This window comes from Idiotropiscis lumnitzeri, chromosome 16, assembly GCF_059441095.1.
Source record: "Idiotropiscis lumnitzeri isolate Australia: NSW breed Sydney's pygmy pipehorse chromosome 16, RoL_Ilum_1.0, whole genome shotgun sequence".
In the NCBI taxonomy this organism is placed as follows: Eukaryota; Metazoa; Chordata; class Actinopteri; order Syngnathiformes; family Syngnathidae; genus Idiotropiscis; species Idiotropiscis lumnitzeri.
In genome coordinates this window covers 14,521,603-14,547,381 of record NC_142406.1, presented here as the reverse complement: position 1 = coordinate 14,547,381, position 25,779 = coordinate 14,521,603, and the positions used below count along the sequence as shown (strand labels likewise).

At 45.1% G+C, this 25,779-nt stretch overlaps 3 protein-coding genes across 10 annotated transcripts; 1 reads left to right on the top strand and 2 right to left on the bottom strand.

Annotated features, from left to right (window-relative positions):
• Nucleotides 1-42: 42 nt before the first annotated feature.
• On the bottom strand, nucleotides 43-15,370 carry cgnb (cingulin b). Of its 4 annotated transcripts, none has more exons than XM_088319128.1 (21): nucleotides 15,128-15,370; nucleotides 11,620-12,631; nucleotides 11,462-11,547; nucleotides 11,294-11,363; nucleotides 9,386-9,474; nucleotides 9,102-9,234; nucleotides 8,562-8,774; nucleotides 7,343-7,491; nucleotides 6,490-6,516; nucleotides 5,659-5,755; nucleotides 5,322-5,522; nucleotides 5,037-5,129; nucleotides 3,933-4,187; nucleotides 3,696-3,866; nucleotides 3,236-3,397; nucleotides 2,722-2,811; nucleotides 2,562-2,645; nucleotides 2,367-2,485; nucleotides 2,187-2,295; nucleotides 1,625-1,788; nucleotides 43-1,523 (listed from the first exon to the last, which is right to left on the bottom strand). In XM_088319128.1, the coding sequence occupies exons 2-21, from the start codon at nucleotides 12,601-12,603 to the stop codon at nucleotides 1,397-1,399; spliced, it is 3,423 nt and encodes a 1,140-aa protein (XP_088175254.1). In that variant the 5' UTR covers nucleotides 12,604-12,631; nucleotides 15,128-15,370; the 3' UTR covers nucleotides 43-1,396. The 4 variants fall into 4 exon arrangements, with proteins under 4 accessions (XP_088175254.1, XP_088175256.1, XP_088175255.1 ...); XM_088319130.1 differs by having other exon boundaries at nucleotides 7,343-7,485; XM_088319129.1 differs by having other exon boundaries at nucleotides 9,386-9,471.
• LOC148321598 (SH2 domain-containing adapter protein E-like) lies at nucleotides 14,047-24,470 on the top strand. Of its 4 annotated transcripts, XM_088319137.1 has the most exons (8): nucleotides 14,047-14,228; nucleotides 21,601-21,723; nucleotides 21,845-22,284; nucleotides 22,511-22,637; nucleotides 23,260-23,358; nucleotides 23,581-23,767; nucleotides 23,837-23,956; nucleotides 24,082-24,470. In XM_088319137.1, exons 3-8 carry the CDS (start codon nucleotides 21,862-21,864, stop codon nucleotides 24,263-24,265), a joined length of 1,140 nt encoding a protein of 379 aa, XP_088175263.1. In that variant the 5' UTR covers nucleotides 14,047-14,228; nucleotides 21,601-21,723; nucleotides 21,845-21,861; the 3' UTR covers nucleotides 24,266-24,470. The 4 variants fall into 4 exon arrangements, with proteins under 4 accessions (XP_088175263.1, XP_088175261.1, XP_088175262.1 ...); XM_088319135.1 differs by having other exon boundaries at nucleotides 21,601-22,284; XM_088319136.1 differs by lacking the exon at nucleotides 14,047-14,228 and adding an exon at nucleotides 20,812-21,253 and having other exon boundaries at nucleotides 21,601-22,284.
• pygo2 (pygopus homolog 2 (Drosophila)) lies at nucleotides 15,494-20,501 on the bottom strand. Of its 2 annotated transcripts, none has more exons than XM_088319133.1 (4): nucleotides 20,291-20,501; nucleotides 19,628-19,689; nucleotides 18,336-18,388; nucleotides 15,494-18,109 (listed from the first exon to the last, which is right to left on the bottom strand). In XM_088319133.1, exons 2-4 carry the CDS (start codon nucleotides 19,677-19,679, stop codon nucleotides 16,451-16,453), a joined length of 1,764 nt encoding a protein of 587 aa, XP_088175259.1. In that variant the 5' UTR covers nucleotides 19,680-19,689; nucleotides 20,291-20,501; the 3' UTR covers nucleotides 15,494-16,450. The 2 variants fall into 2 exon arrangements, with proteins under 2 accessions (XP_088175259.1, XP_088175258.1); XM_088319132.1 differs by having other exon boundaries at nucleotides 19,628-19,692; nucleotides 20,291-20,500.
• Nucleotides 24,471-25,779: the final 1,309 nt, after the last annotated feature.

The following is a 25,779-nucleotide window of genomic DNA, read 5'->3' as shown; positions in this document are numbered from 1 at the left end:
CAAACCAAATAGAAAAAAAAAAAAAATGACGTGACAGAGGGCTCTTTGTATTAGTCAAACTCTATTTGAAATATTTGCTGAAATTTCAGCAATTTAGCACACAGTTAAAAGATTTTTTTTTTCAACTTTCCAAACGTGATTCACGACAGGAAAAAAAAAAAAAAAAAGAAAATCCTTCCAATAATGTCGTGTACGAAAAGAAAATACAGAAACAGCAGACAAACAAAATGCTGGGATCACCATCACTTCGAAGGCCTTCCAGTTTCGGATTTGGCTCAAAAATAGAATTAGAGTCACAGTGCCGATGTGTGTGATTGTCTTGAATCATATACACAGCAAATACAGTGTCCGGTGCAGGCTCAGGTGATTTAAAAAAAAGCCCAGTAGAGTCACATTCAAATTGGATAATAAAAAAACTAAATAAATAAATAGCACATCACTTAGCTTTCAATGCAAAAACAAACACTGGGAGATAAAGCTTAACATGCATGGACACATACAACCACAAAATATTGTGCCAAAACAGTCTCGACAAGGAAAATGTTTTGCAACCAAAAAAAAGTTCTATTACAAGAAAATGTGGAAAAAACAAAATCAAGACCTTGCAAGAAAAAAAAAAACTTTTACAAGAAAAAAAAAAAAGTAAAGAAAAGAAAAAAATCTGGGAGATGTTTAAGCTGAAAATGTGAAGATTTGATAAGTGCGTGGATGTTATTTGTGAGAAGAAAATAATAATTGCATGAGGGGGAAAAAATCTGTGATTTACTGGGAAAAAAAGATGAAGAAAAGGTTAAACATGAGAAAAAGTCAAATGCGTACACAGAAAAAAAATTGGGCTGAATAAATAATTTTGTGAGAGCAATTTGTGTGATTTTATGAGAACTTGAAGAGGAAATTATCTAAACAATGACAATAAAAAGTCAGAAATGTGCTGAAAAAAAAAATCTTCCAAGAAAAAAAAAATTGCCCAAAAATTATTTGTCGTGAAATAAGTAATTTATGGACGCAAAAGTTGAAATCATGCAATAAAATATTTTGGGGGTAGAAATAATTAAAAGAGCAATTTGAGGGAGAAAAAAAATATACATTTTTACATTTACATTTTTTCAAGGGTGAATATTCTCAATAAATTATCAGGATTTCTCATTAGATCGCATTAATACAAAAACAATTATCAGGAAAATCAGAAATCTGAGGAATTTTAACACTGGGAAATTAACCTTGTGGTGCAATAACAGAGAAGCAACAACACATTGACCAAAGTCTCGCCCACAAAAAAAAAAAAAAGGGAAAGAAGTGACGTGATCGCAGCAGAATGTGACCTCATCACTAGGTCAACCCCTGCCTGACTAGAAATAAAAAGCACTGACCCTGAGACTTTTCCCGGCGTCGGCTATTAACAGTTGGAGCCTTGGTGGTGACTCTCGCTCAAGATGGCAGCGACGTTGACATCGTAGAAGGCGTCGTCGTCCTCGGAACTCAGCGTGGCCAAAGCACTGCGATGGGAGTGCTGTGCCTTACGTCTGATTTTGGAGGGACATTTTTTAAAAATCAATCACACTCACAAAAAAAAAAAAATAAATAAATAAATAAAATGATGGTCATGATAGCGGATTGCATTTACTTCAATTCCGATTCCAGGGCCGTGACTTTGGCCTGCAGCGCCTCCTGGAGCTCCTGCTGCTCCTCCAGATCCCTCAGGACCTTCCTGCGTACTCCCTCCAGACGCTCCACCTCTCCTTCGCTCTCGTCCACCTGCCGCTTGAGAGCCTTCACGCGCAGGGTCAGCTGCGGGGGAAACAGGCAGGCAAAAGGTCAGAGGGCAAAAGGTGACGCCGCAAGGGAGGCGGAGTTCCCAAGGGGACGTGGAAAACTGGTGGCCGTTTGCTGGGTTAAAAATAAATAAATAAAATCTTTCCTGATTAAAATGAGCAAGGCATTTCATTCTTATCGCAAAGAATTGTTCTCTGTTGAATCGATTTTGCGACTCCTCCCGGTGTGTGCGCCTTGACCACCAGAGGGCGGTATAATAAACATACGCCATGTAGAGTAGATGAAACAAGGAAGACAGTGGCAACTAACCTGCGAAAAAATGTTGGGTTTTTTTCTTCAGGGGATGAAGTCTGACTGTTTGTTGTTTGTGCCACATGTTCAAAAAGCCACTGTAGGCTGTCGGATGCGTTTACCTGATCCTTTTGTTCAACATGCTGGATCCTCTCCTGGTCCAGCGTGGCGTTGACCTCCTTCAGTTTCCTTTCAGTTCGTCTCTGAGAAGCCTGGATGCTGCTCTTCTCTCTTAGGAGGAAAAAGAATTGTTACACTTACATTGAGAGGGCTCATTTCCATGCCTTTTATTTTTTTTTTACCGTTCCTCACTGCGCAGCATCTCCTCCAGCTCGTGAATTTTGCTTTCCAGCACGGCGATGCCGGCCGAGGGTCGAGTCTGTCCCTCCATGTCGGCCACGCGGGATTTCAGCTCCTTCACCTGCACGAATCCGGAGATACGGGCGACGTCAGGAAAGGTCCACAAATCGGTTGTCGTCCTTCTCGTTCTTGCTCACCTGCCTCTCGATGGCACTCTTGTCCATCTCCAGGTCGTGTCGGGCCGAGCGCTCCTGCATCAGTTCGGAGCGGAGCTGGTCCACCTGAAAGGTAAAACGAGAGCAAGTCAACGACAGAACTCCGCAAATGACGCGACTGAGTGAGGATGTTTCCTTTGACCTGATCTCGACTGCGTGCGATGCGATCGTTCAAAAGCTCCACGCTGCTCCGCTCTTCGTCCAACTCGATCTCCAGGGTCTTGATCTTATCCTGGCAATATAAACGACGCAAAACACATGGCAATCATGTCCGGAGGCGTTGATTTACTCAACTGCAGATAAATGTGAGTTAAAAGAAACTGACGCTCATCTAGACACAAACCAGATCATCGTGAATAGCGTGCAAAGGACTCGTTTACAAATTGTGGTCACGTAAAACTTTGGGGGGGGAGCTAATTATTAGAAAAATATTTTCAGAAAATGTATATTAACTCATCATAAAAGAAAAAAAAATAGTGGTGATCTAAAATTACAAACACATTTTTCCAAGAAATTATAAAAAAAAACAACTAATATATCAAGAAAGAATATGGAATTTTATTGGAATAAAAGTCGTGACATTTTTATGTTAGCTGTAAAACAAAGTGGAAAATATTCTGAGATCGTCGTCCGTCACCCTGTTTGACTCCCCTCACCTCCAGGCCCCTGATCTCGCGGTTGCGGTCCGTATGCGTTCCTTTCTGGGACTCCAGCTCGCTCTCCAAGTGCTTGAGGCGGTTGTTGAGGAGGTCTCGCTCCAGCTGAGCGCCGTCTCGCTCCTCGCTGCAGCCCAGCAGCTCCTTCTTCAACCGGGACACCTGAATCACGTCAAAGGAACAACAGAAACTAAATCTGGATTTAGTGACAGTAACAAGATTTTTTATTTTTTTTAGTGGTTCACTTCACTTGGAAGAAGTACGACAGTGAGGAATATAAAAATGATGATTTTATTATTATTATTTTTTTTTAGTTATTGAGAAAAAAAAAAGTCAAAATTTTAGAATTGCGCAAGGGGGAAAATATTTTATTTTGCTGCCAAAAAACAAGTCATACTAGGAGTCTAAAAAATATTTGATTATTCGAATTTTTGGGAGTGCGTATGCAATGAAGTCCGACCTCCTCCTGCTGAGTCTTGAGGTTGCTCTGAGCCCTCTGCAGCTCGGCCATCCTGTCCTTGTTGTTGCGCTGCGCCTCCAACAAGTCCTTCCTGGAGCGCTCCCTGTACTCGTCCAGTTGCGTCTGCAGGGTGGCCACCGACTGACGCGAGTCGCCCATCACCGCCTCCATCTGTATGCGGGAAACGCACATGAGCACTCAGGCAAAGTGTCTGAAAATGTACGTCGGCGCGGAAACCTCTTTGTTCATCTTCTCCAGCGCTCGGTCCAGGAGCCTCTTCTGCTCCTCCAGGTCGCCCTTGCCTCGCCGCAGAGCCTCGCGTTCCAGGTCCCTCTCCTCCAGGCGGCGGCTCAGCTCGTCCCTCTCCTTGCTCAGGCGTGACGTCCCTCGCTTGGCCTCCTCCAGCTGAGACTTGAGGGAGCGGTTCTCGTCTTCCAGGGCCTCCATCGCCTCTTCGGTCTCGGGGCTCCTGGCCGCGCTGGAGTGCAGTCTCTGCAGGGAGGGACATTGGGCCAGCCGTTAGGCTTCAACTTGTTTAGCGCTTGAGGTCAGCCTACCGCACTTTAATTCATTCATTGTTTGTATGCGAGGGAAAAAAATAGAAAAGAGATGGAATATTGCAAGAAGAAAAAGGACGCTTTTGGTTTTAGTTAATAGATCCAGAAACTTGGATTGTTGAAATTAGTTTTTCCAAATGAGAGACATTGGCCAATATTACAAGAAAAATATTAAATGCAGTCACATCGGGGGGGGGAAGAAAAGAAAAAAAAAATCTGGATTTTATGACGTTTAAAAAATAATATTAGTAAAATACAATGTGTATTTTCAATTTTTCTTTACAGGAATTAAGTTGTAGCATTAAGAGAAAAATATTGAAATTTTACATGAAAACGCCTATTTGCGTGATATGAGAGTACATCACAAGAAAAATATTATATATATATTATTCTATATTTTTAGGTGCTCCTGCCGGTCTTCCTATTTGGTTAAAAAAAAATTGGGTTGAGTTATTTGTCTTAAGCGGATGATGCACCCTATTTAATTTAAACACTATTTGAAGAAATAACATTCAATTTCCATGTCGCTTTTTTTTTTTCTTAGCTTTTTAGTGTGCCATTTTCACTGAACTGACATGTGCTCTTAATCTGTTTCCGCTACATATCATTTTACAAACATAAAATCATTTTGCATCCAAGAGGGGGATTATTTCCCAAGCTTCATTCAAATCGAGTGCGTGGGAGGCTGTTTGTTTTTCTATTGTACAGTATGCCCATTTACATAATGTGGTGTATGCGCGTGGTGGGTGCAGCGATGCAGTGTTTTAGTTGCTGCAGCAAGTACCATGCGGGCGATTCTCTCTCTGAGGCGAGTGTTTGTTTCCTGGAGCTCCATGTTGGTGCTGTGATCCAACCCAGAAGGAGAGGATGAAGATGCCTGCATACAAACCAGCAAATGCAAATGACTCTCTCGCTCAGTAAACCATGTCTGGTGTTTTGACACATTTAGAATATAAAAGTAATAAAGGAAAAATAATTTTCGCGTATATACAAGCTCAGCCATGAACTGCAGTTTGTGTAAAACGATGATTTCACATCATTAGAGGCGTTTCTTGAAGGTGTCGGTCACCTCTTTGGCTTTCTGGAGGGCCTTCTCCAGCTCGACCTTCTGCGCCTTGATGTCGGCGATCTGCGCCAGGAGCTGGGCCTCACGCTCGCCGCTCTCCCTCTCGAGGGCGTCCGGGGTCTCGCTCTTGTCCCGGAGGGCGTCTCTCTGCTCGTCGGCTGCCAGACGGGCCTGCCGCAGATCGTCATGGCAACACTCAAGCTCCTTGAGGATGAGGATTAAAGGGTGAGTGTACAAAGACTGGGGAGCACTTTAATCATATTTATGACAACATCTAACGGAGCGACTTCGAAACATGATCAGAATGTACTCTTGAGTTGTTCGATCGATGTCGCGTTACCTCGGCCGATTGCTGCTTGTGCCCGGCGGGTAGCGAGTCCTGGACTTCCTTGAGTTTACTCTCAAATTCTTCCTTCTCCGAATGACACTTCACAAGCCTGCAGGCAAGACGACGACACGGTTATAGAGGAGGCTCACGGCTAAAAGAAGCCAAACTTTTCGCACTGCAAGGCCACAACAACAACTAAAAAGATTTAAAGGAGACATAGAATGGAAAAAAAAAGACGAAACCTACAGAGTCAAGTCTCTAGTTGTGATGTGTCAAATCGGACTCTTTTACATTATAGCACCACCGCACCGAGTTTCTCCACCCCCGTGATTTGTAAGATAGTCTCGGAGAAGATGGAGGTGGAAGAGAGAGACAAATGAAATGTTCCAAGAATAGTTTCAAGACACCATGGACCCCTGGGTACTTGATTTTGTTCACGGAAAATGAAGTCAGAATAGGAAATTAATCACAATTTTTAGACAATGTCAGAATTTAACGAGCATAATTGTATTCAAAACAATTCAGTTTTGGCAAATTTTTGAGAGCAAGTCAGAGACGCATGGAAATAAAATACCTGGGAGCTGTTTATATTGTGGGGAAAAAAACTCTGCATAATATGTCTCCTTTAAGGTTGCAGCACAAAGGGGGTGAAGCTGTTGATCGAAAGCCACTTACCTTTTTGATTTTTTTTTAATCAATTTAAAAATGATTTCGGGGGAGGGGGGGGGGTTGTGATTGCAGTTAGTAACTCAAATGGGCACAAAAAAAAAATCTCTAAAATGACAGCTCCTCTGATCTGAAACTACATCTACGCAAAGCCAAACACGCCGTCTACATTCTCACATGTGACTGCCGGAGTGCGTCCTCGTCCTGCTGGATGAAAAGTGCAGGTGTTAAAAATAGAAGGGCGCTAAAGGAGAATGCAATAAAAGGATCGAATAACATCTCCCCCTCATGCTGCTTTGAACTGTGGGATATTAAAAATGGACAAAAAAGAAAAAGATCAAATAGAGAAGTTGCTTGACGTGGGGCCAAAGCTGGAATACGTTCTGACAACCTAGCGGAAGAAGTAAACAGCAAATGTACATAAAGGCCGGCTCCAGAAGATAACACGGAATATATCAAGGGAATATACAGAACAGCAACTATTTGTTTATGGCTAGTTCATCTTCACAGATTTACGGTTCAAAACGCAATATGACAGCGATGAGTACAGCGAAAGAGTTTAAGGTGACCGAAGAAAAATGTGTTTTAGGAGTCAAATTTGGTCAGATTGCAACAAGATGTACATTATTTTACAATTAAAACGAAATCTGAGACAATTTACACGCTTCAATGAGGGCTGCTGTTTGGTTTAGCAAAGGAGTAATTAATAGCGCTGCAGAAATTAAAACATAATAAAGACCAGTAATAATTATACCATGGGAAAATTAGGTGATCATTGTATAACGGATTTTTTTTAAAAGCTCTAATTTTAATAGAAAAAAAAATTATTTAGCTATTTATAAGTTCTTTAATGTTAATTAAAAAAGCTATATATATATATATATTTTTTTTTTTTTTAATTTTAATTTGATTAGATGCATTTGACATATTTTGCCCAACAATGACGTACACCAATTGACTAATAACAGAGTCAGAAATGCATTTTGCAGCGTGAATTAGAAAAAAAAAAAAGGATGTAAGCACGTCTTACTTTTCTTGCGTTTGTTGCAGCTCTTGCGAGGTGGCATCCAGCTGCGACTTCCAGTGCTCTCCTTGATCCCTGCAGCTGTCCAGCTCCTCCTCCAGGCTGACCAGGGTCGCATTGACGCGCTCGCGCTCCTCCTCAATCTGCTCCTGTGACTAACAAAATAACAGAAAATATCTTACTGCAACAAAATGGGTTTTTTTTCCCCTTGTTTCTTCTAGACAAAGAATTTTGTCACACTTAAGAAAAGAAAAATTGAGAAATTCAGTTTAAATGGAACAAAAAAAGAAAAAAAAAAGACACATTTTAAAAATAAAATAGAATTAAAAAAAAAAAACATCAGACAGTATTAAGGAAAAAGTACAAAATTATGAAGACCTCACCCCAAATAATAAAAGACACATTCCGAGATGTTTGACAACAGAAAAATAAATTAATAAAAATATTTAATCATAAGGGGAAATCAAGGATAGTTGACAAAAAAATATTTGCAGAAAAAAATATCCTCCAAAGTATTCGACAAAATTTAAGAAAAAAAGAAACTAAATACCCATGAAAATACAAATCCATAAAAAATAAGAAAATAATTAAACTAAATAATGCATAGAGTATTCAACCCCAAAAACGTAATATTCAAAAAATATACAAATAAAAAAAAAAGTCATTGAAATTATTGAAAAAAAATCAGGAGAAAATATGAGATGGGAAAAACAAATTGCACTAGGTTGTCTGAGTTGAGTTCCTTAGAACAGAACGTACAATAATTAGCTTGGTTAATGAGCCACACGCTGCTTCCCTAAGACGTGGCACCTCTCGGTAGCTATGATTTTAAAATGTAGCCCAAGTTTGAAGTTTCTTCCACAGGCAGATGTCAGCTTCCTGTCGTGCGTGCGAAAATGCACCCTGATAAGAACGAGAAGCGCAACTGTCAAAAGCGTCTGCTCTCAAAGTCTGCCTGCCGCTTTTTCCTCCCTGACTGTGCTTTTTAGCGCGCAACACGTCTCCTCCGATGCAGCCTTCAAACTTGGCCTCACACGTTCTCGAAATAGTGCACGCAACTCGAACCCCAAAATCCGCTGCGAGGAGAATTCTGAAAAGTTTTTCGGCAGTGATCACAAGTGGCGGGATTCTCTTTTAAGTCGCAGAAGGCGCGGCGAGCTGAGCCCGACTGACTTTTAGACGACTCTCACGTTGGACTAAAAGTAGCGGGGTGACGTCGGCGCACCTGCGTGAGCTGCTCCATGGTCTTCCTGAGGTTGTTCATGTCCAGGCCGTATTGCTCCCTGAGCATCTCCATCTCGCGGTCGTGACACTCCACCTCCTCCTTGAGCGCCCCCTTCAGGGCCGTCAGCTCGCGCTCGCGCTGCCGCAGCTGCTCGTCCTGATGGCGGCGTCGCGCCGACGCCTCGGCCAGCTCCGCCTGCAGGCTCGCCACGTCCTGACGCCACCAAAAACAAACTCAGATGCGCATATATAGAACTTATTATATCCAAATCAGTCCTATCATTTTTTTCATTATTATTTTGTAACTTTGTCACTTGATTTATTTATTATATAACTTTTCTTTAAAATTAAAAAAAAAAGTTTAATGGTGTTAATTACTATTTTATTGTGTTTTAATTATTCAGGTTTCCATGAGCATTTTTTCTTTTTTTAAATTTGGATGTTTACATTTTGACATGACGCTTTCCATGATATTGCGCTCAAAATACCAATTGAATTGGATTCCCTGTGCACGCAAATTCCGCAAGAGTTGCGTTCGTACCGTCCTCAGCGAGTCGGGGTTGGACGCCGTTTCCGAGACCCCCCTGAGCGCCTCCTGGAGCTCGGCCAGTTGATCTTCTTGTAGACGCAGACGAGACTCGGCCATCTCTCGACCGATGCGCTCCTCGGCCAACCTACGCGCTCACACACACGCGTGGGGGGGCCTTTTTACTTTTCAGGCATATACTTGCGTGGGTCAAATGCTTTTTGAGATCTTTTTATAACCGTTTTGGACCGTAAGTTGACTTCGACCCGATACATATTGGAGACTACACTCGTCCTTACTCTTCATGGGCTCGCTGCAGTTGCTTCTTACAGTGAGCGAGCTGCTCCTCAAGCTCCGTGATGTTAAATTTCTTCTGGATTCCATCCTTCTGCAAACAAATACACACCATATAAGTCTGGAGTCAACCTTGCACATACATTATTCGCTCTGTATTATCTGACTTGGTTCTGTTTTTTTTGTTGTTTTTTTTGCCCTAGTTTCTTTGAGCGTCTTGCAGAGAACCGGTCGGACTGGCGGCGTGCTGTGAATTTGTTAAGACAAACACACACACGGCTGCCGCGTGTACATAAGTATCGCTCGCCCACTGCCGCCCCCATTTGTCGAGGCTGCGGAATGAGATCTATACAAGCGCTTATCCTCCTACACACTCATTACAGCGACATGCACAAACATTGAAACAAAAAGTACTTTGCTCCTCAGGGCACCTTATTTGGCCCCCTCTTTTTTTTTTTTTTTTAAAAGGAAACGAGCATTTTGGGGGGATTTTAAACAATTCTCAGGATGCCTTAGAAAAAAAGTGTCTGACATTCCTTGGTCAGAATGGAGAAAGAATAAAAGCACACTCGTCTTACACAGGTTCAAAATGCATCCAGACTGTCAATAAATTGTGTTTAGCCAGCACTGATTCAACCACGGAGCAAAATTGTAAAGCTCCAGCCCAGAAAATGCTATTTTCTCACTGCGATAACCAAGCATGATGTCACACAATGGAGACAAAGGCAAAAGATTTGTGTAACCCAACACCGTGGCATCATTGGGGCAGGCAAACAAACCACAGCGTCCGTAGCGAACAGAACCCTGTGGTAAACGCACACGCACACAGAAAGACAGACATGAAGAGCATATTCCGGAAGCAACACAAAATGGAGATCCAGTAGTCCAAGGTCCTCCCACAGGAAATCATGAAAATAATCTAATCGCCGCCACAATTGTCACCAAGAGCTGTTCACTGAACTCAACTCTTGCGAGGACTTGTGCAAATTATAAAAAAAAGAAGAAAAAAAAAACAGTGACCAACTTCTAATTAAAGAACTGCAAATGCACATCCTTGGAAATTAAAATTCAAGCAAATGCATTTTAATAATGCTAACTTTACGTAACACAAATGCCTACTTCATCGTTTGGTAATTAGTACATCGGTACATTAAAAATGCAAAAATCCCGTGGGCGGCAACAAAGAACACTGGGCCACTTTAGGACCCCCGTGTGGTTGGGAAAAGCCCCCAGGCAGGTGCCGGGTTCCAAACCACCTTAAATATTAACGACTCTCAATGACCGGGCACTTGCATGGTTGCCTAGCAACCAGGCGACAACACAACAAGGTCGTAACGCGCACAATCCGAGGAGGGTTTGCATGGAGATTTATGCAGAAAAGCCGACACATTCGGCGTGTGTTCGGACGAGCGGCGGTGAAGTTTATCTAAAAGAGTGTTAGAATCGACATTGCCGGAGCTGACAAAAGAGGGCTGAGTGAAACACTGCGCCTTGCTTCATTTTGTCACAAAGGAGGACACGCTGCCAGCCATCTGTTTGCTTCGTTAGCAGAACATTACACCAGACGCACTCTGACCCACATGCAAAATCTCACCGGAGTGTCATTTGCCAATTGTTAGCTGTCAATTGATTAGCTTTAAGCTTTCTTTTTTATTTACGACAGTAAATCAAACACCATTTTACACCCCCCGGCCCCCGACATACGAACTTTCAAGAATGCCATAATTTCACAGCGCAACAAAATAAAGACTGTCAGAATTATCGTGATCAAGAATTTGTGCAATGCTAACAACTAAATCTTTTGGGCTCTGTCGATCACACCATAAAACGTGTGAGCAGTTGTTCATGGAGTTTTGTGCCGATATAAGATCTTAAATCCTGTCAGGTTTCTAAAAAGGCTAAATTGAGCATACCTTCAAGGTGCTGGCCGTCTCGTAGACGAGGTTTGTCTTACGTTCAAGGGATGCTTCATTCTCACTGGTGCTGATGGGAGACGAACAGATGGAGGGGGGGGGGGGATTACCCGTTGAGTAGATTACATGCTAAGAGTGCGATCCCACGGACTTGGTAGAGTTACTTACGCTTCTTTGGGGCCATTGTAAATAGCTTGCTTGACTTGAGGCTTCTCCCCACCGCTGTTGATTTTTTGGGTCCTCGGTGGTATTTCCTTGAAAGGGGAAAGCAAGTATGAGGAAAATCTGCTGAGAAGTAAAACCATCACAATCTTACGGGAACTTACGGGCTTTCTGGCGATGACTGGAGATTTTTCCTTGGGGGTGTACTTTGCCTGTGATGAGAAGTTTGTCTGCAGGGCCTCCCGGGGTGCGGGGTCACGACTTAGCAAGTCGTAAGACAGAGGGGAGGCGTAGGGGTTGAAGGTCGGCGAAGGGAGCGAGGACCGGGAAGTTTCTTTCCGGGCGTCTAGACTTTTGGAGCGCTTGCGTTCTTCATGCCTGAGCTTCTGCCGGGCGCCACTCCGGCCCCTGGTTTGCGAGGTGCCACCTGGCGTCCGACTGTTGAATTTACTGATGAGCTTGTTGATCGGAGCGAGGGAGTCGGTGTCAATCGGCTTCTCGTCGGTCAACGCCGAGGGCTCCGTAGGAGATTCTGGAACCTGCCTGTTGGCGTATTTTGAAGGCGACCCGGTGAATCCGTTTTGTTTGAACGCCCGGGGTCCAGCACCGTTCACCTTGACTGGTTTCAACCCGGCTTCGTTGTACTCTTCCTGACCAGTCCCATTCTGGTCTTTCTGTGCGTCGCCAGCAGCCGCTTTGACTTGAGGCTCCTCCTCCCCGTGACTCCCCGCCTGACCGTCCCCGGGGGGTCTTCTCAACGGGCTCCGGTAGATTTCCCCTTCCTCGTCGTCAGGAGCGTGCGCATGACTCGCAGCAGGGGTCTGAGGGGTGACCATCTCCGCGACGCCGTTGCTTTTGGGAGCACTCTTGTACGGTGACGAAGGCGTGGCGGGGCTGGCGGTCGGCGTGTTAAGCTGGACGCCGTACGAGTCGCCCTTCGCGCCATCGTTCAGCACCACATACGGCTGCCCGGAGATGCCCTGAACACGCACCGCCACGCCATATTTGCTGGCGGGATGGGATGAGGCGACGTTGCTTCCTCTGGATTTGTCTGGTGGTGCGCCACCCGTGTCGTGGAGGTCCTTGATGAAGCGGATCTGAACGCCGTAGTCTACGAGGGGCTTCCTGTCGGCAGATAGCGTGCTCATGTCTCCTTCCCGGCTGGCGTCCAGGTAGCTTGTTGGAGAAAGGAAATGAAAACGAGGTGAATCACCCGCGTTAGGGATCACGCCGGCGGCTGGCGCGTAACCCGGACGATTTCTAACTTCACCGTCTTAAAGTGTAGTTTCAAATTCGTTCTGAATGACGATGCTTTGTGTTCATGCCACAGGATCACGTTTCTCTTCACGGGGGCGTGTTCTGAACACAGACCAAAACAACTTCAACTTCAGGGCACACTTGCTCCCGTAGGCATGACAAAGACACATGCACGCAAACAAGTGCTGTTTCGATAACTTTCCTCAAGAGCAGTCCGGAGAAATGCTTACGCCGTTAGAAGAAGCTCTTAAGAGTTTAATAAGACTTGGTTCACATCACTAATGACATTAATGAGGCTTTTGCACCACAGGAGTTATAATTAATACAATAAATAAGCCATTTGTCTTTCCATTGTGTCAGGCCAAGAATGTAAAAAAAAAAAAAGCGTTACTCCGCGCTCCTGCCAACGACTGTTGCGTTTTTGTTTTTCTGGCATGCCTCGGAAACAGTTGGCACTCCTTAGCATGTTTAAGAATAACGAAAGTGGAGTAAGAGTACACCCAGCTTCGGGTAATACTCGTTCTTATTGTTCTGACTCTGCGGAGCGTAAAATCAAAACCAAAAAAAAAAAAAGGGCTCCATGTCCCCAATGGGCCTCCCCTCACTCTTTGCCAGATTGTTATACAAGGAGTCACTCAGGCGGAGCGTGTTGACTTTGAGTGGCAGCAGCGAGAGCAGAGCACAAATATTCGCATCCTCACTGAGCAATAATGGCGAAGCCTCAGAAAGTTCAAAGCCCCTCAGAATTTGGCCACGATTATTGGTCGCAATATTCACCATCGTAAGGATTAACTACGGAATGTTTTGTTTTCTTTGGCTTTTTTTTTCCTGCGATGCAAATTGGTGCACTTGCTTCTTGGCATTAAAAAAAAAACAACAAAAAAAAAGATTGTACTTTGCGTGAAAATCAATCGGTTGAAAGTGGTCAGTGACTTATTAGCAATAAGCTAAATATTTTTAAAGTTTGATTCTAATCCCGATACATGAAATTAGTTTTTTCTGATCGTGACAATTTGATGCTGTCACAGATGATCGTAATATCCGCTGACAAAAATTGATTCCAGTTGTGACCCCCAACAGGAAATTAAGTCTAACCTGCTCTAACTCACCAGTTATAGTGTAACGCACATTACCTTGGGAATTCAGCGAATCAAAGTCAGCCTTTGTTTCACTCAGTTAGAGGGAAAAAAAAAAAAAAAAAAAAAAACATTCCTGGGATTCCAGACAGTCCCTTTACACACGGCGTGGCGCGTGCTTTGCCTTTGGATAGAATACAGAGTGATTAAAAGGACACGACAGCCACTGAGGGGGACTGCAACCTCACAAGTGGGAAGGATGGGTGGATTAGTCGAGAGAGAAAGAGAGAGAGAGTCTGCTTCAATTTCTTGATGGACAACCGGGAGCGCCGCAACAACTGCGAACCGAGGCGGGAATGTTGACTAACAGGCCAAGCTGCCCCCTTTCTTCCTTCTTGGATGCTTCTATTTTCCTCAAGTTGAGTATTCCCTCCAGCAGGGTAAGAATTAAGAAAGAAAGAGAAGCAAGCGCTTGACTGAGAATGAACGACAATGTTATTGGTATCAACATTAAGAATCAATCGCAATGTTTGGGGTGATTCGTTATGTTTGAGGATTCAACAATATCTCAGCGGGGCTGGATGATGCGCATCAATAATTTAGTAGAATGAAAGCGGGTGTGTGTCAAATAAACACGTTACTAAATGGATGCATCTTTTTCTAAGCACATTGATTAAGATTAAGACCAATAAAAAAATGCATCCAGTCTTGTTTATAGTTTGTGGGTTGTCTAATTAAAGGGAAAATGCCACATTGGAGAAGCTATGCGCCTGTAGTATACCCTTGGTGTTTTTGTTGAGGGGGTGAGAGTGGGGGGGGGGGGGTTCTGCGGGGTGGTTCACCTTGTGCAAAACCGCTATAATATGCAAATTGTACTTCATTAAAATCAAAGTGAGCCAAATGAGTGTCCCCTTGTTTTTACACTTTTTTCAGGGTCAGGATTATTTATGGCTGCAAGAACAGATCAAAGCGAATTAAAAAAATAATGATAATGAAGCACACAAGGATTTTAGCAGACTTCTTCCAGAATTCTGTTTGTCTATCTGCTGTGGGGCGATTGCGTCACACCCACCTGTCCGGTCAGTCGGTATCGGTGTGCGTCGAAACCTCGAGCGAAGACAAGTAAACAGTCATTATGCACCGTCGTATCTCATTTAAAGCTTAGGGTTGCTAGAATAACAACGTCTTATCCTAGTTTACGCAACGCGCGGCGATCCAATTAACGCAGCGAGTCTTTTGTTTTTGCGCGCGTGTCCTACGAGGTGGCTACATGACGAAAATGAATACATTAATAATATTAAAGTCGGAGCAATTAAACATGTATTATTTGCAAATTTACCTGGTCGAAAATATCCCGAAGCGTCCTGTTGGGATGAGACGAATGGGAATATCGGCGCCTGCTGCTCGTGGCTGCCAGAGCAACCTGTTGCCAAACACGCCTGCCCATCGTGGCCACGCCTCCGGAGAAACGCCATTGGCCCGAGGCTCCAGAAGAGGGCGGGGACTGTGGGCTCAATTCATTCAACAGCATCGTGGTATTGATTCAGACAGGTGATGCTTTAGTGGAAAACAAACTTTAAATTGTGATTACTCACCAATTACTCAATTTTACAGTGAGACCTGAAAGAAAACTGTAGCCTAAAACACAATACTGGTGAATATCAACACCAATGGACACATGGGAATAAATAAATCAGACAAAACGTACAAAAAAATCTTGCCTTTACTTCAATTTTCAAATACCTTCCCACACACACCTCATTTCCATCCTTTTTCTCCCACCACGTGTTGTTCCTCCAGCTTACGCTAGAGGGCGCCAGAGCACAGCACAATTATCAGCCGATACAAAAAGCTCACAAGTTCAGAAATATAAACAAAATAAAGAAAGGCAACTTGGACATTAAATCATGAAGGGACAATATCGACAAACACAATTTTCTTTTTTTTTTTTTCCTTTTGTCATTTGATGTCCCGGGAAAGGCCAGAATCTCAACACGGGACAGTTACTGCATTGCTTGATGACGCGCCACGTTTAAAAAATAAAATAAGGATGTCCGAAAAGCACTGAGTTCACAATTCAGAGGGACAAAATGGCTGACTTGAATTGTATATATCGACATTAAAAAAAAACAAAAAAACTTGGATTTTGTTCATCAGTCAGCTTTTTTTTTCTATGCTGATATTTACAATGATTTCGGCTCGGTGAGGTATGAAGGAACACAACACATAAGGTCTGCTTGCTTCTGCTTTGGATTCAACATGATTATGTTACAGCGATTGTTTCATGTCCTGATGATCATTAAATGATGATTAAAAATACATATGAAAAGTTCAGGCACTCTTTGTGTGACGTTAATAAATATATCTGGGGGCCGATGCCGGGGCGACTCAAACTTAAGTTTGCATCAATTTTTTACTGTTTGTGGTGGTCATCAATCAGCGCGGGAGCTCGTGTGCCAGTCAGTGTGTGTGAGGTAGTGAGTTGGTGTCAGTGCTGGTTGTCCGAAAAAGAGTGTCAGCTAACATTCATTTCTTTTTTTTTTTCCTGTGGTGGTGTTGGGGGGCATTTATTTCACTCAAAGTGCTATTTTTAGGTATAAGGATGGATGTCAAGTGATGGTTATGTCATGAACGAGTAAAGGGCTCATCAATCCCCCCCCCCTCAGCTCTCATTGGCGGCAACCAGCTGGCCCAATCCCTGCCGCACAAACACGGCCTGGATGTCCTTGGTCTTGATGCAGAAGTCGCAGGCCCACACAGCTGCGCTCTCCCTGGTCAGCAGCCCGTAGGCGGGCTCCGTCAGACCCGTGCAGTCACGGTGGAACCAGCGCTGGCACGAGGCCTCGCACAAGATGGCGTCCTGGTCGTCGTGCACCTCCGACATGCACAGGCCGCAGGGGAACACCATGCCGGGGCCACCCAGCTTGCCCGGACCCGAACCGGGCCCTGCTGAGGGGACAGACGGGCCGGGGGGTAAAGGGGACTGTGTGTTGGGGGTGGAGGTGGAGTTAGAGGGTGGATTGGGGTTGCTGCCGGGGGTGTTGCCTCCGTTGTTGTTGCTCATGTTGTTCTGAGCCGAATTGGGGGCTGTGTTGGACATGGGACCGCCGCTACCGGGGGTATTGTTCTGCTGGTTGTGGGAGACAGAACCCGGGGCAGAGTTGGGCGGAGTGGACTGTTGCTGCTGCTGGGTGGAGTTGTTTGAGTTAGGGGTGTTGGCGTTGTTGGGGGGTGGGTGCTGGGGCTGCCCCGAACCATTCAGGGGGCCACCGGGGGAGGAGTTGGGGTTGGACTGTGCCTGCGCCGAGGGCGGCTGGCCGGGTGCGCCGGCGTTGGGTTGCTGGATGTCAGGGTGGCCGGGGAAATCTCCTCCAGGATGCTGCGGACCAGAGTTAGGAGGAGGACCTGGGGTGGAGTTATTAGGAGGCGGGGGCCCGTTAGGGTTTAAGTTAAGCTGCTGTTGCTGTTGTTGAGGCCCAGGGGGAGGTCCTCCTCCGCCAAAGTTCTTTCCATCCTCACTGCCGGGTCCCGGTGGGCTGGGACCAGGATAGGGGCCGTCCTGCGAAGGGGGGAATTGTCCTTGAGGGGGCATGCCAGGTAATCCCCCCAACATGTTGCCTCCAGGACCACCACCCATCCCACTCATCATGTTCATCCCCTGACCAGGTCCCATGCCACCCATGGGAGGCATGGGCCCATGCGGGGGTCCTCGGGGGCCTCCTCCACCAGGTAACGGCGGGCTGTTGAACGGGTGCCCGCCCTGTCCGTGTTGCTGTTGTGGCGGCATGCCAAATCGAGGGTGGGGTGGACCCCCTCCACCGGGACCACCCATGCCGCCTGGAGACAACATGGGGTTAAAGCCTGACCCGGGGTGCATTGGGGGACTAAAGTTTGGTGGTATATTAAACTGCGATGGTCCTCCTGGTGGGAACCCACCACCGCCACCTCCTCCCCCACCGCCGCCGCCGCTGCCTCCTCCTCCTCCAAAACCAGGCATCCCCCCAAAGCCGAGCTGGTGGTGAGGTGGTCCCGAGTTGGACGGCGGTCCAAATGGCGGTCTGCGTCCTGGTCCAGGCTGTCCACCACCAGGCCCCCCTATGAAACCCATGCTGCCACCGCCGCCCATTCGGCCCGCTCCACCATAGCCGCTTCCTCCGCCTGCACCTGGACTGGGAAGGAACGGGGCACCGCCAGGCCCGCCACCGCCACCGGGCCGCGATGGTGGTCCGAAGTCATCGTCAAAGGGGTTGGAGGCCACCAGGTGGTCCACCATGGGCGTGGGAGGGGGCGCAAACTCTGTGAGGTGCGAGAACCCCGCCGCCTAAATTTAAAGAGAGAGGAATGCAGCATTAGCATACGGGTGCAGAAGAATCTTAAAAGTAATACATGTGTCATTGACATTTAATGGTAATAAAAAGCCAGAGAAGAAGTAAAATATGTCACCCAGAAGTCTCTAGGAATTATTTCACACACTTTCAACCATGATTACATTTTTCCAGAACATTCTGGTCATGTAACGTGTTGGCATTTATTTGAGCGAAGCTCACCTGTGACGTGGACTTCCTCGCCTTCTTTTTCTCCGGGCTCTTCATTTGTGAGGCTGCGAGAGATGAAAAAATAAGCAAAGGAAAGGTGGAGAGGGGGTGCAGGAAAGGGGGGGGGGGGGCAATATATTATTATGAAGTTGGTTGACCACCAATTGAGAGGAGCGCCACATTTGGATCGGCCAATACCCCTTAGTGACAGAGTGGATCAGCGTATTTTTTTTTTTTTTTTTAGACCCAGGGCCTTTGTTTGTTTTTTTTTTTTTTTTGCCTGTCCCACGTTTGACAGACGAGATGAAGTCAATGAAGCGACATAGACAAGATGCTGTACATCCAGGCGGTTACCATCAGAATCGCAAGGAAAAGAGCATGTGTGGGGGAGAAAGCCCAAAAACAAGGCGGAAGATGAGGGAAGGAGGGCAGGAAAAAACATGCGGATACTGAGGTAAAGTGAACTCCTGCCTATTTGCAAACTCACATAACCACATTTTTTTCTGTGGGACCTAACTACCAACAATACCCCCCAAAATAAAAATAAATAAATAAATACAAGTTTCCCAGCAAATACAGAGAATGGCCGCAATATCGCAATTCAATTTTCACTTCTTTTGGGACACCTTGCACACAATGTGTAATTCTTTTGCTTTGTGTGTCAACCTCACAAAAAGCATTAACTGAGAGTGACCAACGCTTTGCGTTTTATTTGGAACACTCTGTGAACGAGCCTTCTTTAAATTTCCTTTTAATGATGTACTCTGAAATGTCCCCCCCCCCCCCCGGAATCATTCTATTGCAAATTTGGTGAATTTCCTCTTATTATGATAATATTGGTCAGTGCCAACGTGCATCAATTATTTTCACAAATTGATGACCAAACTAAAATGTCGATGACATGCACTGTGAATGGGTCGGCTTCCGATAAACTGAGCGTTTAGGAGATTTCGCCCGACTCGAGCGAACGAACGGTTGAACCGTGCAGATTTTTACCAATCAGGATGGGTTTGGAACCCTGTGATGGAAGGGGTATTAGCACTAGTTGTTAGTCAAGTTTCCACAAAAAAAAGCATAAATATTGTGAATTCATGAGTTTGTGAATGGTGAACTGCGAATAGGTGGGGGTTCACTGTCCATTCATAGCATGAAGTCTCGAAACCTCTTTGGGAAACAGCCACCAATCAGGTACAAATAAGGGAGGGCGGCTAACAGCACCAGTGCAGCCTAATGGATGAATCCAGTCGGATTTTGTTCTTTTGGGGGAAGAGGGGTTATGAGGGGGGTGAAAGTCAATTTCCTACCTTTGCCTCGTTTTCCTTGTCCCGCCAGTAGTCTCCCCGATTCGGCAGCCATTTAGCTAACACTACTGCCGGTGAGGTGGCGTGTCACCGTTCATATGCAAGAGAAAAAGGGGTTAAAAATGACCACGGTGACGGCGAGAACGATGTCTACCACCTCGGGGACATGTCACAACCACACACGGCTTCTAGTTGACTGACTGGCCCAGGTCTGTCACGCCGGGATTTGCTCTCCAAATAAACGCCAGGTCATTAAAAAAAAAAAATATATATATATAATAATAAAAATAAAAAGCGGAAGTGAGCTTGTTACTATGCTAAACCCTTCTGCGGTGCAGTTCAACTCAATTAAAGAGTCCCACTGTCCGCTGTCTAAAAATGATCATTTACAGATGTGCTAGGTGGCTACCTAGCCACGTTACCCCAAAGTGGCTCGCACGGAGCCGCGGTTGTATGCCACAAATTTCCCCATTAAATACCCGTAATTGCGATTTATGACAAGTTGCCGCTTATAAAAATCACAAAAAAAATAAGAAAATAGACAGAAGAAGCAACCGTTTCATGCTTTTTGCGGGGCAAATACTGTTTTACTGTGCTTGCGTTAGCTCGCGAGCTAACAGCTAGCCATCTTGGGGAAGCAAAAAAAATAAATAAATAAAACTGTACCCTTTCTTCCTTGCCCGCGCCGATCGTCCCGTTTAAAATTCAAACTCCCCGGCGGGTCACGGCCGGAAAACCGGTCCTCGCTCGCACGGCGTATGCTCGCTGGTCCAGCATTTAACTCGAATTGGTGAGGAAAAACGCGAAAGGTGCCATATTTTGTCGTGGCCTTCTCTCTCGCCACCGGACAAAGAGGGACCAGCAGGAGTAGCCGAATGGTGGAAGGTTACAAGTCAGACTAGAATAGGGGTGTTCAGTTTATCACTCACACATTAAATTTGTTTTAATGAAGTTATAGGATTAAAATCATATTTTATTATTACAAATGTGCAGTATTAACTGCTCCTATTTAAAATAAATTGTCGCTATAGCGAGGTATTGTTTTTTGTATGCAGTAGATTCTGCAGTACTTACCCATTGCTGCGTGACATCCATTTTGGACCAGACCACATTCCCACTATGCAGCGTTTAATTCAAACCCAGCTACAATTTAATTATAGAGCCAATTATGAACTTTAATTTGACTAATGAGCATGCAAAATATAATGCTGATTGATTTAAAAACACTCTTTAAGTTTTAATTTTATTGAAGCATATAGTAATGACACAATTTGAACGGATGTCAAGAAATTGAATAGTTTTGCTTCATTTCAATGGAAATTGTGCAGCTCCAGCTGGTGTTACACACATTGTCCACCTGAGGGCACTATAATACAGATTTTCCGACATGCTGCACAGTCCATTGAGTCGGTGTCGGTACTAGATCGGGACAGTTTGCGAGATGTGGACTGGGTCTTCGGAGGCGGCGCGCTTGCTAATGACGTCACGCTTAACACGTATTTTTCAAATATATTTCTTTGCCTCTGTGTTTATTTTTACCCCTGGATGTTCTACCGACACCGGTGTTAGCTCCCCTGTAAAAGACAGTAATATTAGGAATTCTTCACAGAGGATAAAGAACATATGATTGTGAGTATTGTTATATCATCTAGCTTCGTTAAGATAGTGGACATTAAGGCAAAGTTATGCCGTTTGTTCAATGTGCAACATAAAATTCTCTTTAGTTTATGTTGAGTAAACATCGACTGGGATTTTTTTCTGCCATTGTTGGACAAATTAGATCATGCCATAAATAATTTGAAAACATTAAACTGCACATTACATCACTGTTTTGTGGTTAATTAATCCATGCATAATAACTACTGAGCCATTGTTAAATGTTCATGACATGACCGACCACCGGTTGGTCCACCCCCTCTTGACTCCACTAACCCCCCCGCTTCCTTTTTTTTTTTTTTTAAACCCTCCAAGTGCAGTCTGAAGTCAAGTTGCAACGTGGGAAAAGTGTAAACGGCATCCTGGGAATGAGACCGGCATTCAGCATCAAGAAAACGAAGAGAAAGAGTTCTGAGTTGCATGCTAGATCCCAAATGGATTAAGTAAGGATGGTTCTTAATTTATATTTTTGGGAGCAAGACATAAAACCGCTGATTTCAAGCTTTGGTGGCCTTTTAATGTATTTCTGACATGCTCTAAAGAAATCTTTTGTTGGACTACGAGAGTTTTGAGGAAAAAGCATGGCGAGGTGGTTCAAGGAGTTTCCCAACAACCTGAAGAACGGTACCAAAATATCGAGCTTCAAGACGAGTCTCCATAAAACTTCCTCCGGGGATGGCACCGGACTAGTCGTGCCCGTCCTCCAACTGGGACAGAACCGCGAGAACTCAGCCACGGAGCTGAGCAGGAGCCAGAAGGACAACAAAGTGCGGGAGATTGTCCTCCTGGCCGGGAAAGCCCGCAAGAATTCTAGAACGGAGCCTGCTGCCGTCGTGTCGGAGGATGTGAAGAACGGGAAGAGTACGGCGAGCAGCGCTTACATCAGCAGAATGATCCGAGTGGACACGCTGGACAAGGGCCCCAACTTTGACCCGGGTACCATCATCAATTACCAAGCGGTGCCGGATGCAGACAAACAAGCGCAGCAGTCCAAAAGTGACACGGTGTGTTTTTTTAACATCATTTTGTGGTAAATTTTGTATAATATCGGAAATAATAGGTTTGAATTTATTGCTCCGATTGTGATCCAAATTTTGCTTCTCCAAAGACATTTTTATTCGAACACACTGCTCTGGTAAATTCCCATAAAAAATTTTTGATAACGTTTTCAGAATTTACAGGATGATATCGCGTAAAATAGTCACAAATGTTTTGTCCTGTCTTGCCAAGGTAACGATCCTGGAGGACTACGCGGACCCCTTCGACGCCCACCAGACCCGAGTGCAACGGGAATCGGAGCGACCAGGCGACAACGATGGCTACATGGAGCCTTACGACGCCCAGCAGATGATCACCGGTATGTTTTCTTTTTTTTTTTTAATACAAACTTTCTTGGTGAAGTGCCAATTTCTCTCCACTGTGTGGACCCCCCTGGGGTTGCCGCGGCAACTGCTGGGCGCTCAGACAATGGGTGCAGTTTCCTCTTTCCTGTCTCTGTTTGCCGGTGCTATTCTCCACAAAGGAAGCGGGCTCCGAATGCCCACCACCTCCTCCTCTTCCCTGTTTGGAGGTGCCGGACCATTTATCAAAAACTTCCCAACGTCCCGGAAGAGCGACGGTCCGTCAAACCAGTCATGTTTCCAGCAACCTTTCATTGCATCACGCTATTGTTTGAACCCTTGCAAAATGCCAGCAGGGTTTACGCGCAGCGTTTTTGTCTTTTGTTGTACTTCCAGGATGTGATGATGTGGCTTAACTTTCTTTTACCGGATGTAAACACGATACTTCACCCACAAAGTGGATTTGAATATTTTTTTTTATGTATGACGAATATTGTCGGACAATGTCATAAAACAGATGACAAAAAAACGGGTTCATTGTAAAGCGGCAATGTGATCGCCGGTCCCGTGCGGACCCTTCATCCTAGCTTTGATGCAGATGTGCCTTTAATCTCCGTCATTGCATCCCATCTCTCGTAGAAATCAGACGTCGGGGCTCCAAAGACCTCCTGCGAGTGCAAATGGAAGGAGGTCAGGCCTTAATGGAGGGCGGTCAGCCTGAGGGAAGTGGAGTCGAAGGTACACACATCAGGTCTTTGTATGCCACAATATTCAGCACGCTTGCACAGTCCAAAGTGGACCCCCCCTCCCCAAACTTCCATTCCAAACTCCAACCACAATAATAAACATTTTGATAAACCATAACATAGCTACGTTGGAGCTTGACGCCGATGTACCTAATGAAGTGTCCAGTGTCTACTCTACCCGACTGACAATTCGGCGCCACTCGTGGCCCCGCAGCTCACTTTGACAACCCCGAGGGTCCTCCCAAAGACGACGCTCCCCAGAGACAAACGCAGCATCAGCAGCGTACGAGGCAGAAAAGCTGGACGCAGAAAATCCTGAGAACCTCCACGCACACCCCGTTGTCGGCCTCCGATTCTCTCCCCTGTTCTGTTGACCCCACACAACCCCTGGAGAAACAGAGGTAACCACTCCAAACCCGCACAAGATGGTGACATTGTTGCATTCACATTATTGCGTCTGCATCTCTCAGCTGGTACCATGGGAGTGTGACCCGTCAGGAGGCCGAGCTTCAGCTGCAGGCCTGCAAAGAGGCCAGCTTCCTGGTCCGGAACAGCGAATCGGACAGCACCAAATATTCCATCGCCCTCAAGTGAGTGTTGCCTGCAAGTGCTGACGCTTTTATGAATCAAACCGACACAAGAATGATTTTCTGTTATTGAAATACGAACCATGAAAAAAATAATCAAGTGTGTGTGTGTGTTTTTTGCGCTCCAGAACCAGTCAGGGCTGCGTCCATATCATGGTGGCGCAGACCAAAGAGAACGGCTTCACTCTTGAGCAGAACAGCTGCGTGTTTCCCAGCATCCCCGAGGTGGTGCACCACTACCGCACCCGCCGGCTGCCTTTCACCGGTGCCCAGCACATGACCCTGATGCACCCCGTGCGTCGCACTCTGTAGCCTACGACCCCCAACTCTGCCTGCATCGCACTCACTCAGGTGTACGACTTCACCTCAGGGCTTTTATGGACCAAAAACCTCTACTAAAAAAAAAATAAAAAAATAAAAATTACTCAATAATTTTTACATTGAAATTGATCCATGGGAATTGAAGGTGATATACTGTATATGCTGTAAAAATGTTCCATTAAAGAAAGTATGTACTAAAAAAAAAAAAACTCTGCTTCCCTCTAGTGGCAATGTTTCTTTACTGCACCCCCTTTCCCAGCAACAAAGAGCCGTTTGTGTTGCTCAAGGAGGAAAAAGCCATAAATAAAAACCTTGTCATCGCACTTCGAGATAAGATAACACAGGGCAGAAATTTCGACGATGCCTTGGAGGAACAAGAAACATAAAACGATAGATATTTGTCACCTTTTAAACACGCCGAACCAACACCTGCCACCAAATGAAGTGCATTTGATTAACCCCAAATAGATGGTAGCTGTTCTGGTAAGCTTTTACTGACATTTACTATCACTGATGTCTGACACCGTAACGGTTAAATAAATGACATTTTACAGCTACTCTTAAAAAAAAAATATCTTTGACATCAATTTGTAATCATGCCATTGTTTTGGCATTTGCTCTAAAGTAGAATGCAATCCAAATATTTGAACTTCAAATGAACCTGAGACAGCTTTACCATGAAGTGGACGTACACACACACACACACACACGCAAAAACTCACTTAAATCAAGTTGCATCACGCTGGCTGCCCGCCATCCTCGAAAGGAAGCCGGATTGTCGTTTTTGGCCGAGCCCCGGCGGATGGATCGCAGATGTTGCTGAAGCCCGACACACCCCAGCTCGCATGCATTTCTTGTGATTTGTTGAGATGACGCGCAGGGTTCTCGGAGGGGACGATCAAAGCGTCAAAACATGTCGCCCTCCCCCGAAGAAAAGGCCTCCTTTCAAAAGATGCCCGGCTGACTGAATGAGGCTACAGACGCTAATATTATATTCTCGCGTTCAAAAACTTGCAGAATTTGCCTCGGTTTAACAAAATTCAGCCACTGGAGCCAGTTTTACACATCTTGAAATTTAATCGCAATATAAATTATAAATTGGGCCACAAAAAGTCTCAAGAAGCCATTTCTGAAAAATAACCCACAGGAAGTCCGACATTTTTAAAAATTTTTTTAAGGGTCGAGTGCTCATCAAAGCTGATTTTTGTCAGATTGTCCCACAATTTTCACCATGTGTTCCGGGCAAATTGCGAAATACTTTTTAATTTTCAAGTTGTGTGTAGGTGACTCCCCCTTTTTTTCATCCGTGGGTCCGTGCGGCTTGTCATCTTAGACACGTCAACGGAATTTCATGTTGATTGATGAAACGGGTGTTGAGGTTTTTTTTTTTTTTTTTTTTGGCGAGGCACGACTTTTCCCCAAATGGAAAGCAAGTATCATCTCCACTCGGCTATTGATTTCCCTTCGCCCCGAGTAACCGCGAGCCCTGCGTTGCGGCGTCTTTT

Coding starts and splice junctions, on each gene's coding strand:
- cgnb (XM_088319128.1), bottom strand. CDS start 12,603: ATGAGCACGCTATCTGCCGACAGGAAGCCCCTCGTAGACTACGGCGTT. Junction 4,188..5,036: donor GAGAGAGAATCGCCCGCATG/GTACTTGCTGCA, acceptor CCCTCCCTGCAG/AGACTGCACTCCAGCGCGGC. Junction 2,646..2,721: donor TCGCACGCAGTCGAGATCAG/GTCAAAGGAAAC, acceptor TTTACCTTTCAG/GTGGACCAGCTCCGCTCCGA.
- pygo2 (XM_088319133.1), bottom strand. CDS start 19,679: ATGGCTGCCGAATCGGGGAGACTACTGGCGGGACAAGGAAAACGAGGC. Junction 18,389..19,627: donor ACAAGGAAAACGAGGCAAAG/GTAGGAAATTGA, acceptor CATCTCTCGCAG/CCTCACAAATGAAGAGCCCG. Junction 18,110..18,335: donor CGAGGAAGTCCACGTCACAG/GTGAGCTTCGCT, acceptor CTTTAAATTTAG/GCGGCGGGGTTCTCGCACCT.
- LOC148321598 (XM_088319137.1), top strand. CDS start 21,862: ATGGCGAGGTGGTTCAAGGAGTTTCCCAACAACCTGAAGAACGGTACC. Junction 22,638..23,259: donor CGCCCAGCAGATGATCACCG/GTATGTTTTCTT, acceptor CATCTCTCGTAG/AAATCAGACGTCGGGGCTCC. Junction 23,957..24,081: donor AAATATTCCATCGCCCTCAA/GTGAGTGTTGCC, acceptor TTTGCGCTCCAG/AACCAGTCAGGGCTGCGTCC.